This window comes from Notolepis coatsorum (assembly GCF_963971535.1).
Source record: "Notolepis coatsorum genome assembly, chromosome: 19".
Lineage (NCBI taxonomy): Eukaryota > Metazoa > Chordata > Actinopteri > Aulopiformes > Paralepididae > Notolepis > Notolepis coatsorum.
The window spans coordinates 74,166,856-74,179,226 of record NC_140183.1 but is presented as its reverse complement, the minus strand read 5'-3'; the positions used below and the strand labels follow the sequence as shown (position 1 = coordinate 74,179,226).

The 12,371-nt window shown below is 42.1% G+C and overlaps 1 protein-coding gene across 6 annotated transcripts in view; it reads right to left on the bottom strand.

Annotated features, from left to right (window-relative positions):
• kif13a (kinesin family member 13A) overlaps positions 1–12,371 on the bottom strand; it is a 151,099-nt gene that overhangs the window by 42,145 nt on the left and 96,583 nt on the right. For all 6 annotated transcript variants that reach the window (XM_084336220.1, XM_084336222.1, XM_084336221.1 and 3 more), the window contains exons 20-25: positions 10,837–10,989; positions 9,820–9,984; positions 5,655–5,828; positions 5,403–5,554; positions 3,727–3,859; positions 452–598 (exon numbers count right to left, since the gene is read on the bottom strand). In XM_084336220.1, coding sequence (XP_084192346.1) covers positions 452–598; positions 3,727–3,859; positions 5,403–5,554; positions 5,655–5,828; positions 9,820–9,984; positions 10,837–10,989 — 924 coding nt within the window. The remainder of the gene's footprint in view (positions 1–451; positions 599–3,726; positions 3,860–5,402; positions 5,555–5,654; positions 5,829–9,819; positions 9,985–10,836; positions 10,990–12,371) is intronic.

Sequence of the window (12,371 nt, the reverse complement as noted above, 5' to 3'; positions counted from 1 at the left end):
TTGAAGTTGAAGTTACCTTCAAAAGTGAAAGTATATAATCTTCATACATTTTTGCCATGTTTTCTATGCAAAATCTTTTTCCTCAAAGTAACTAGTAACTGATGAGTTCAGATAAATGTAGTCGAGTATTAAGTGCAATATTCCCATTGAAATGTAGTAAAAGTACAAAGTTCAAGTACAAATAGCTCAGAATTGTACTTAAGTACAGTACTTGAGAACAAAATACTTAGCTACTTTCCATCACAGCATGACATATACGAAACACACACACACACACACACACACACACACACACACACACACACACACACACACTATTCCATAAACACGGTCTTTGCAGGACCAATAAAGTAAAGTGCATATGAAATCACCTAAATGGTAAGAATCCAGTGTGTGTGTGTGTGTGTGTGTGTGTGTGTGTGTGTGTGTGTGTGTGTGTGTGCTCTCTGACCTGGTAGCTGTCCAGGGCTCTCTGCAGCTTGGTGGAGCGGGCAGAGACGCAGCCGATGGATATGGACAGCACGGCCTCCACCAGCAGAGGCAGAGTGCCCGAGTGCTGGACCGGCTTCACACACACCGCCAGCCTCCTGGAGTGACCCTGCACGGACACATGAACCACCTTAGCCTCCGAGTATCCGCCTGATGTCTCGCTACTTTATAGCCACGATACAGGATATGATTGGATATATACATTTAAAGCAGGGGTCTCAAACTCAATTTACCTGGGGGCCGCTGGAGGTAGAGTCTGGGTGAGGCTGGGCCGCATCAAATATTCCACAAAAAAAGGGTTTCAAGAATTCCAAAAAAAAGTGATCCAATCTTCTCACAAACTCACTAAAACCTCACAAACACCAGCAACTGAGCATTCTCAGTGGTGTCAGTGGACTCATCCACAGCTATGGAAATGCACTGTGCATTATTTTATTCTATCACAAAGCTGTTTAATCAAATCATCAGCCAGTATTTCAGTTATTCTGGTTGCTGTGCTATCTGAGGAGGATTTGCTTTTGTTTGCCTTCAAACATGGTCTCCATCACTTCAGTCATACATTATTTTATTATGTATGCATCAGAGAATGGCTTCTTGTGTTTAGCCAACACCCATGCCACTGAGTGAGGACTTGGTTGCTTTTTCTCGTTGTGACATACTGTAGCTTTAACAATAATTCTGCTTGCAGCTTGATATGATGATTTCATTCCATTTATTTTTGTGGTTCTTAGCACTGGATTTTGAGCAAAGGCTGCATCAAAATAACTGTTTTGTTTCGTAGTGGCGTTTCAAATTGCCACTCTTCACAAGAGCTACCGTTTCTTGGCATATTAGGCACATTGGTTTGGTGCTGGGAAGATGCACGCATATTTTTCAGTCCATTCAGCATGAGCAGGCCATATTTTTCTACTAACTGCCTGCTGGCGAAACTAGGCTACTAGCTACATTTATCTCACGGAGATAAACTGGGAACGAGGTTACTAGCTACAGTACCTACAGATTAGACTACCAGTAGATGCGCTGTCAACTCTCGCTCTGACTCGGACCCGCTGAAAGAGACAACACTCATTCCGTGAAAACCCGCCCTACTCTGCTCTGATTAGCAGACTGTGGGTGGGGGGGAGAAACGCTGACGGGACGCTGAATGTGATTGGACCAGAGTAGCCAGACAGACACAGACAGGCAGAGCACTTGCAGAGGAGACAGCAGAGAATTTCGAGGATGCCTGCCATACGCACTGGATATATTTTCCTTCCACTTGGTATCACTCCGAAATCACGTTTCAACCAAGTCACTAACGTAACGTTGCTGTCATGAGCCTGCGCTATGGTAGCCTACAAGTGATAAAATAAATAAAACATCCAACTCGCACAACGACTCAGCAACAAGTTGCGCGCGGCCGCACTAACACTAAACTTTGATGTCAAGTAGGGGGCCGCAAAATATCATCCAGCGGGCCGCAATTGGCCCGCGGGCCGCGAGTTTGAGACCCCTGATTTAAAGTAAATATTTACATGATTTCCTGAAGAGATTGATGTGTACAATTGAAAGTAGGCTTTTTGCAACTCTCTCATAACTCAAAAAACAGATCAGAATTTCAACAAACAAACCTTTTACTTTTTTAGCTCTCACATATTCCTTGTTTCAAAAGATTAAGACTAAGACTAGGTTAAGGTTAATCACCTTAATTTTGACAAACTGATTAATAATGTGTCAACCAAGTAATGAACACAATGCTATTACTGGGGTTCATACAGATTTTTGGCGATCAAATACCATGACGTTTGACCTTTCCATAACTAAAGCACAATTGCCATTACCAATGTTTGTTGTTGTCATGTAATGTGTTCAAATGTTAAATTTTATTGTTAGATAACTCATTTGAATGTCTCTAGCTACGACTATCACTAATACAACTCTCTCGTAGCTCAAAAAACGTATCAGAATTTCAACAAACAAAACATTTAGGACACGGGAGGATGCGACCCTCTCTGCGTGCCCTCCTGTTTCCCTGTCTCCGGCTGTCTCGTAGTGGTGACCGGAGTGCTGGACGTCCCGTGATTAAGACGGGGAGGTTGCGACCCTCTCTGCGCCGCCCCTGTGTCTCAAATAGATCCGCTATCAGCTCTATCTTTAATCTTTCAAAATGTTCAGTTGCTATTGCATGCACTCATCTGTGTTTCACTACACACATGAGTGCATGCTTACCAACTGCCCGTCTGCAACACTATCACCGACATCTAAGAAGGGAGATCCCCCCTTGAATTGGCCCTTCTAAGGTTTCTCTCCTCCACATTGCCTGTGGTGCATTTTTTCCTATTGCTAGGTTTTAGTGAGTTTTTCCTTACCTTCGCGTGGGGTATGTCTGGGAGTGTTCGCATTGCATTCATTTATTTTGCATTTATTTTAAATTTGTTGGACCTTATGGTGTTCTTGTTTTGTTTCTTGACTTATTGTGATGTTTCTTCTTGACTTGTTTAAAGAAGATGTGTCCGGCCCATGGGGACATTAACGTGTGTTGTCGGGCCTTACAAATAAATTTGATTTGATTTGATTTACAGCCCCAAAGGTCACGTAAAAGTCATCTTTATTATGTATCTCTCTGTCATACTGTCATTCATTGTTTCAAAAGGTTAAAGGGGAACTATTTTACTATTTCTTTCACTATTTGGGCACTTTTACACAATTCCTGTGAGTCTATGGAACACCTCTGTAATATATATATTTTTTTTATTCATTGTTTTGTATTTCTAATCAAGTCCTCAAAAACAGCATTTTTCTACCTCAAGATCTCGAGCTGTTTTGAGCCTGGGCTCCTAAACCTTGAGCAGCGTCGTGTTCGCCTGAACATTAACATGCAGCGGTGACTCTCTGACATCACATATAGGCACATTTTCAAACGACTCAGTTCAGTGAGGGTGAATATTGTGAGAGGAGAATTGGAAGAATGCGCCAATATGAGAATTTTGAGACATAGATCATATTAATATAAGTTCACATAGCTAGGAAACAATGCTAAACACTCAAAAAGGCCATTTATAAGATAGTTCCCCTTTAAGACAATCACTATTGTGTGTTCAGTGGCAGGGTACCCTTGTGTTTACATTTGGATTCCAGAGTGGGCCTTTAGCTACATCGGTGCTGCATAATAGCACAGGATGTTGATCACTGAGTTGCTGTCCATTAGGTGTGACCTCTATCTGACCTCTATCTGACCTCTGCGGACGTGTCTCTGACCTGCCGGAGCTGGAAGACGCCCCCTGTGCCCACGTCCTTCCCAGGGCTCAGCTCCACGGCGGAGTATTCTCCCTGCTCGTTCAGCTCCTGGATGGAGACGCACAGCTCGATCCTGCGAGACACCTCGCTCCACCTTGGATAATAATAATGATGATAATAATGATGATAATAATAATAATAATAATAATAATAATAATAATAATAATAATAATAATAATAATAATAATAATAATAATAATGATAATGATAATGATAATGATAATGATAATGATAATAATAATAATGATAATGATAATGATAATGATAATAATAATAATAATAATAATAATAATAATAATAATAATAATAATAATAATAATAATAATAATAATAATAATAATAATAATAATAATAATACACTTTATTTGTATAGCACCTTTCATACAAGAATTGCAACCCAAAGTGCTTCACAGCAGTAATGTAGACATAAAATAGACATAGGCATAACATTTGCATAAGATTGCCATAAATATAGACAGGCATAAAATGAGCAGAGAATTTACTAAATAAAAGTAGTGCATAAAATGGGTATAAAACAGACAGAATAAAAGCAGTGCAGACATAAAATGGGTATAAAACAGACAGAATAAAAGCAGTGCAGACATAAAATGGGTATAATAAAACAGACAGAATAAAAGCAGTGCATGAAGTGCAGACAGAATAAAAGCAGACATAGACAAGTGGATATACTACAGCCAAGGGCAGCGTGTCAGGGTGGTAAGTGTGTGTTAGGTCTTGTGTGTGTGTGTGTGTCTAACTAAAGTCATACAGTATGTTCCTGTTCTGTTCTCATGATGGTGAAATAACCTGCAGCAGCATTACACCCGCTATGCTCCTCTACACTTGAGAGTCGTGATGATTACAAATGATCAAAAACAAACAATGGTAATTGGTAAATGGTGCATTTTATATAGCGCTTTTATCCAAAGCGCTTTACATTTTATGCCTCACATTCACCCACTCACACATTCACACACTGATGGCAAAGGCAACCATGCAAGGTGCCAACCTGCACACCAGGAGCAGTTAGGGCTTAAGTGTCTTGCTCAAGGACACATCGACACGCTGCCAGAGAGGAGTGGGAATCGAACTGGGAACCTTCCAATTACCAGACGACTTTTTTTGATTGAATAGAATGGAAAATCACACATATACATTGGATCACAATATGAAAACAGGTATACATTTTCTCCATTTACCAATAGGATTTCATAAAAACACAATAAAGCCATAGGCTTGTTTCCATTGTGGTCCTTCATCACCGCTCTACCTCCTGAGCCACTGTGGGAACGGACTTCACACCACAGACAGCACAGCTGAAACCCGGCCAATTCTCTAAAAACACACCTCTTCAAACAATATAATAAAATAAATAAACAAAAAAATAACATTTACTGTCTTTTACTATTATGTACCTTACTACTATGCCACTATACCTATACTACTACCTATCTTGCTAATATGTCTACACTACTATGCACTCAAGTTCAACACTATTCGACGAACGACGCCACTGACCCTTAGCTCCCAGAGATGTCCCCCTCCTGGTGACTTGTTGTTCAAAATTTGTAAATCGCTTTGAATAAAATGTAAATGTAAAAAATGCTTGAAGATTGAGGTGGAGCAAAGTGACCCACCTGTCTCTGAGTGTCCGTGTCTTGGCCTGCAGCGCGTCCAACTCCCAGAGCGAACGGCCGTTCCCAGCACAGCGGTGACCCCACACTTCGATGGCCAGTGCCCCGTCTGAGATGAACTCCAGAAACTCATCTGTGACGTGGACCACGTAGTCCTGCGCAGAGACAGGAGAGAGAGGTGTAGTTGATCTAAGAATAAAAAAAAAATCACCAAAAACCTCCCCGACGACGCCAGAAGGAACCTCTTCCCCTCACCTTGCATTGGTCAAAGCGGACAGTGAACTGGGAGTCGGGGGTGCGCGGGGAGGGCGTGTCCGGGCTGACCATGGGAGGGGCCACGGTGGGATCGGCGTGCTCCCAGAACGTGTACTGACAGAAGACAAAGTTGGACAGGTTGAGAGGCAGTCCCGTGGCCTCCTTGACCCGCACCTGCAAGAACAGAGACCAGGACAGAGGTTGGCGCCTAGCTTTTCATACAAGACTAGACAATACCAATGATAAGATAAGATAAGATATTCCTTTATTGATCCCCTTGGGGAAATTCAGGCATCATAGCAGCATGGGGAGGGGGGGGGGGGGGGTACAGGTAGTAAAAACAACACAAGCAGTTTAAACAAATAGGTCAATATAATTTACTATCTAACTAACTGAAATATATATTCACAGTATTCACAGTGTCACATAAGGTGCAGTATGCATAAGGTAGTGTTATAATTTACTATCTAGCTAACTGAAATATACATTATTCACAGTATCACAGTATCCACATAAGGTGCAGTATGCCTAAGGTAGTGTTATTGTCCTCCTTGGGTTCCTATTAGTTCTAGGTCAATGTCTGGCAGCAGTCGCTGCCCACTGTTGTGGAGCCTGATGGCTGCTGGTATGAAGGACTGTCCGAGGCGGTTAGTTGAGTGTCGGGGGGGAATGAGTCTGTGGCTGAACGTGCTTCTCATCTTGACTAGCTCGTCGTAGAGAGGGTGGTAGGGATTCTCCAGGATGGCATCCAGCTTCCTTCTCATCCCCCTCTCTGCCATCACCTCTAGTCTAGGTAGCTCGACTCCCACCACGGAGCTAGCCTTCCTCACCAGCTTGTTGAGCTTGTTGGTGTCCATTGAGTTGATGTAGCCTCCCCCAGCATGCCACAGCATAGAAGAGGACGCTGGCCACTACAGACTGGTAAAATGACTGCAGCAGTCTATTGCACACGATATTATGCCCTCAAGGTTTAGAATGGTCACTTTCAGTAGTGGATCGCATTCGTCAAGAAAGCAGAAGGAGGCCGACCCTCTCTGCCCACTTGGGACATTTCAATTGGGCTACCAAATTGACAGCTGGGGCGCGTGGCGGAGTTCATGCATATTCCCCCTGGAAATTGAAGACGCGGAAGACATTTGGATTATCGCATTCATGCTAGTCGGCTTTGAAGCACTTGCGGTATGTGGTTGGCTATGCTATAAGAAGCTTTTTGATTGCTATCAGAAGATTTTGGCTCCGTTTACCGCGCACAGGACCTGCCTCAATGAACTGACTAAAGGCCTCTGCATGCTACAGAAACTTCAGAGCAACTGCAACACAACAGCGGCGCGATTTCAGCGCGGTTGTTTTAGAGGGTCTTGTAGACTGTGTTGCTTGGACGTTGCGTACATGTCCCTCAAATCTAACCTAAACAACCGTTGCGTTGATATTGCGTAGCAGTGATTGGTTGGTTAGCGAATGGGGGCGGGGCTGTCATAGAATAATATTAGTCCTGCAGAGAATATCATCCTCCATTGTTGCTTCCAGCGGTGACGCTAAATAATTAGCGTCACATAGCTGGCCTTTTTCTGAAAACCCAAGCACATATTGTTCCATAGCATACGCCTTCAGTTGATCATGACAAATCCTCTCTTACCTTGACGATTAAAAAGCCTCCATAATTTAGTAAATAAAGCTGTAGCCAGCCAGCTAGCATTGGGTCTATTCAAAATGCTATCCACATTAGCTACATAGCTAACCAAGTAAATACAATGGTATCCGTCCTGAGGTAACGTTAAATACAACGTTTGCTAGTCGAAATGACTGGACACACACAGGGACAAGTTAAACATCAATCAATTAATTTATTCCAATAGGTAGTTTGAGCTGCATGTGAGCCGAGGTCCTCTCCATTGGAAACTAATGATGTTACGGTAACGTTAGCTCGAAAAGCACAGAAAGTTAAGCTGCTAGCAACAGACACTATAACACTTCCGGTCGGGGGTTTTCAAAATAAAAGAGTGATAAAATCACCGGAAATACGTTTATTTTGTACATTATCTAACGTTAACACGAACCTAAACTAACTTTAGTTAAACTAACTTTGCGCGTCGATGTTGCAGAAGCATAAAGGCAGAGTGTCTAAAACACTGTTGCTTTGTCGATGTTGTGTTGCAGTTGCTTTGAAGTTTCTGTAGCATGCAGAGGCCTTAAGACACTTGCTGCGTTCCACGCAGAGGACCAACGACTGCATTCAGTCATTTTGGACGGAGTTGTTAAAATTCACTCTACTCAAAATCAAATTTAAATCGACGTGGCATTTTTCCTAGAAGAAATGCCTACTCAGTCAGAAGGCATTCTTCTCTTCTGAGAATGCCTGCCAGCCAAAACAAATTCCGGAGAGACGACCCACCAAGGACATAACCCACAGAGCTGATAAGACTTTTCCAGCTGTCAAGAAAGCAGAATGAGGCTGTACCCCCCCCCCCCCCCCCACGGGTGTTCCGCGCCTACATGGCAGCGGAGCTACACTGTGGCTGGGGGAGCACCAGGATGCTGATTTCACTTTCACTACCACCTACGGGAGATGAACCCTTTCACTACCACTACAGAAGATGAACCGTTTCACTACCACTACAGAAGATGAACCCTTTCACTACCACTACAGAAGATGAACCGTTTCACTACCACTACAGAAGATGAACCGTTTCACTACCACTACAGAAGATGAACCGTTTCACTACCACTACAGAAGATGAACCCTTTTACTACCACTACAGAAGATGAACCCTTTCACTACCAAACTACAGAAGATGAACCCTTTCACTACCACTACAGAAGATGAACCCTTTCACTACCACTACAGAAGATGAACCGTTTCACTACCACTACAGAAGATGAACCCTTTCACTACCACTACAGAAGATGAACCCTTTCACTACCACACTACAGAAGATGAACCGTTTCACTACCACTACAGAAGATGAACCCTTTCACTACCACTACAGAAGATGAACCGTTTCACTACCACTACAGAAGATGAACCCTTTCACTACCACACTACAGAAGATGAACCCTTTCACTACCACTACAGAAGATGAACCGTTTCACTACCACTACAGAAGATGAACCCTTTCACTACCACACTACAGAAGATGAACCCTTTCACTACCACACTACAGAAGATGAACCCTTTCACTACCACTACAGAAGATGAACCCTTTCACTACCACACTACAGAAGATGAACCCTTTCACTACCACTACAGAAGATGAACCCTTTCACTACCACACTACAGAAGATGAACCCTTTCACTACCACACTACAGAAGATTAACCCTTTCACTAGACTACAAAGGGTTAATGCTTTCACTACCACTACAAAGGGTTAACACTTTCACTACCACACTACAAAAGGTTAACTTTTTAACTACAAAGGGTTAACACTTGCACTACACTACAAAGGGTTAACCCTTTCACTACCACAGTACAGACGGTTAATCCTTTCACTACCACACTACAGAAGGTTTGATAGTGAAAGGGTTAATGGGTAAACCTCTGCTTCTAGCGAGGCGATGTGTCCTGTTCCAGTGGATCAGGGAGACTCCCTCAGTGGTACAGAAAAACATTTAAGCTTTTCCCTGTGGAATACCTCAGTGCTACATTAAAGGGTAGTGACAACCTTTTTTAGAACATTCTGCAATCTTTGCTTGATTATCTTCCTGACGATCTTGTTGCCCTACTGCTTTGTTTTCACAAATAAGACACTGTTCCTCTTTTCTTTTACATGGTACTGTAATGTATATAAAAAGGTACGTAATTCACATGTAGGTAATGCAACCCATGTATTAGTTACTTATTATTGTATTGCAATTTGGCACTATCTGTGCTGTCAGTTTTTTGGGGGGTTGTATAAGAACATTTTTATAAAATACATCAATCATACATATTTTACACAGACACAATAACATTATTCTTTCTCCTGGGCAGCATCAAATAATATCGGCTCCACATATTTTTTTTTTCCAACAACAATCGCTCATGACCCGACCTCCATGCCGCTCGGCCGACCAGATAAATCCACGTCGTCGGTTTGAGAACGCGAGGGGTTTGTCGTCGCTGTTGGAACCGAAACTAGCTACGGCGTCTATCTGGAGCCAGTCATGTGATCCGTCGCTGCGTCGTACCCTGCAGGTGAGCCTCTTGGCCATGTGAACCATCTCCCCGTTGGTGTCCATGACTTCGTAGCAGCTGCTCTCGCTGGAGTTCTCCGACGAGTCGTCTCCGCCGGCCAGGCGCTCCGGCACCACGCCGCTCACTCTCATCAGCTCCACGTGCAGCCTGCCTGCTACCTGGGGTGCACACACATTACAGTAGATTACATTATTAATACCAAATGTATTGTCATTATACAGCACAAGTGCAGTACAACGAAAAGAAGTTTGGCATCCAGCCAGAGTGCAAATGTAGCAGTAAAGTGTGATAGTAATATACAATGTACAGGTGGTGATGATTAGTACTACTGAGTATAGTGCTAATCAGATGTTGTACAGAGTTGTAGTGTTAATATGTACAGTAACAGTTTAATGCTTGGTTTACAGTAGTTTATCAAGATTTCTCCTCCTAGGTGAAAAGAACAACCCATTGCTGATTTCACTTAAAGGAGAATGCAATTTAAGAATTCATAATATGACTGTGAAATCACAGATTTACACAGGTGACATCACAGATTTACACAGGTGACATCACAGATTTACACAGGTGACATCACAGATTTACACAGGTGACATCACAGATTTATACAAGTGACATCACAGATTTACACAGGTGACATCACAGATTCCAACAGCTCTCTCTTCGATTTCTAGCTTTAGGAGAGAGTGGTGCACATTCCGAAAATACTGACGCGACTGTCCCAGGGCAGAGGAATAACATGAACATTCTTTTAATGGGTGGCGTTCATCTTTAAATCACATTTTTATCACAAAGGGGAGATGTACTGTATAGCGAGGAGAAGACACACGTTAAAGATGTTTTGAGACATGTACAGTACGTTATTGTGTAAATCATGTCTTGTGAGTGTAAATCAACCATTAACACACACATCTTAATGCAGGAAAAAACAGAGACGCGACAGGACGTCCTCTGGCGGCTGTGAAGTCATTAAATCTATTATGGATCCGTTAGGGTCAGGGAGCGCATACCTCCCCCTGTTGACTGATGATGGGGACGGCATACTGCAGTTTGACATCATGGAAGAGGCACTCCAGAAATATGTTGGCCACTCCTATCAGGTTGTGGTTCTCCTGCGCCTCGTAGAACGGGTCCACATGCTTGGTGCTGTTCAGCTTGATGCTCTGGCAGGACAGAGGAGGCGGGGCATGTCAGATATAAACCAACAGACATCTTTCTCCACCTATGAGAGTTACCCTCTTGTCCTTTCCTCCTCTTCATCCAATACAGACTATGATTGGATATATATATATATATATATTTAAGGTAAATATTTACACAATTTCCTGAAGATATTGATGTGTACAATTAGGACAGCCTAAACCCGGCCAATCTTTCACCGTCGACTAAAAACACAATTCGTCAATCAATATCTGAAATGAAGGAGAGAAAAAAAAGAACCTTCTACTAGCTTCTATCCCCAGGCCATCAGGCTGCTAAACGAACAATAAACACTATGCAACAACCATCAAATGCACACAGCACACACACCCACACGCACACACTCACTTAAACAAACAACACACTGCAGCACCCACTCTCCACACTTTAGATCACACAAACACACTTTATATTTATTGATAAAGGATTTGCACTACAACTCGTACACCTACTGTAAATTGTACCTAAATTGCACCTCATCCTATTTCTGCCTTGCACTATATAGTATTGTATATTAGTACACTACACAGTATTGTATATTATATGGTAACTCAGTTACGTCTACTCTGCATCGAACATTGTACATATGTCTATACTGAACACTGTGACCTCATTTTTTTTACTTCTAATTTACATGCTATACTATGTTATTTTATTTCATACTTATCTTGTCTTGCACAGTCTCTGGAGCGTAACAGTAAGAAGCATTTTGTATAAAAGTATTCTGTACTTCTGTATGACAACTATTAAAGAAACTTGAAACTTGAAACTATCATGCACTTTTCCACTAAATAATCTACCTTGCCTATATTACTACCTACTATACTAACATGTCTCTACTACTATGCACTCAACACTGCAGCACCCACGTTTCAGCACTGTTGGATGAACATTGTTACTCTAAAAGAGTTGTACCCTTCCTGCTGACTGAATTTCTACAAACACACCTTTTACAGCCCCAAAGGTCATTTAAAGGTCCTCTTTATTATGTATCTCTCACTTGCTGTCATTCCTTGTTTCAAAAGGTTAAGACAATCACCTTCATCTTGACAACAATTATTTATCATCTGGCACAATGCTATTACTGGGGTTCATACAGATGTATGCTGATGAAATACCATGACCTTTGACCTTTCCACAACTAAAGCACAATTGCCATTACCAATGTCTGTTGTTGTTGTTGTTGTTGTTGTCATGTAACATGTTCAAATGTTACATTTAATTGTTAGATAACTCATTTGAACGTCTCTACGACTGATCACTTGGGCCTTGAAGTGTGTCGCTTGATCAGGAAATGTATTATTTGGGTCATTGATCATTTCTTCAAAACATCTCAATCTACCAG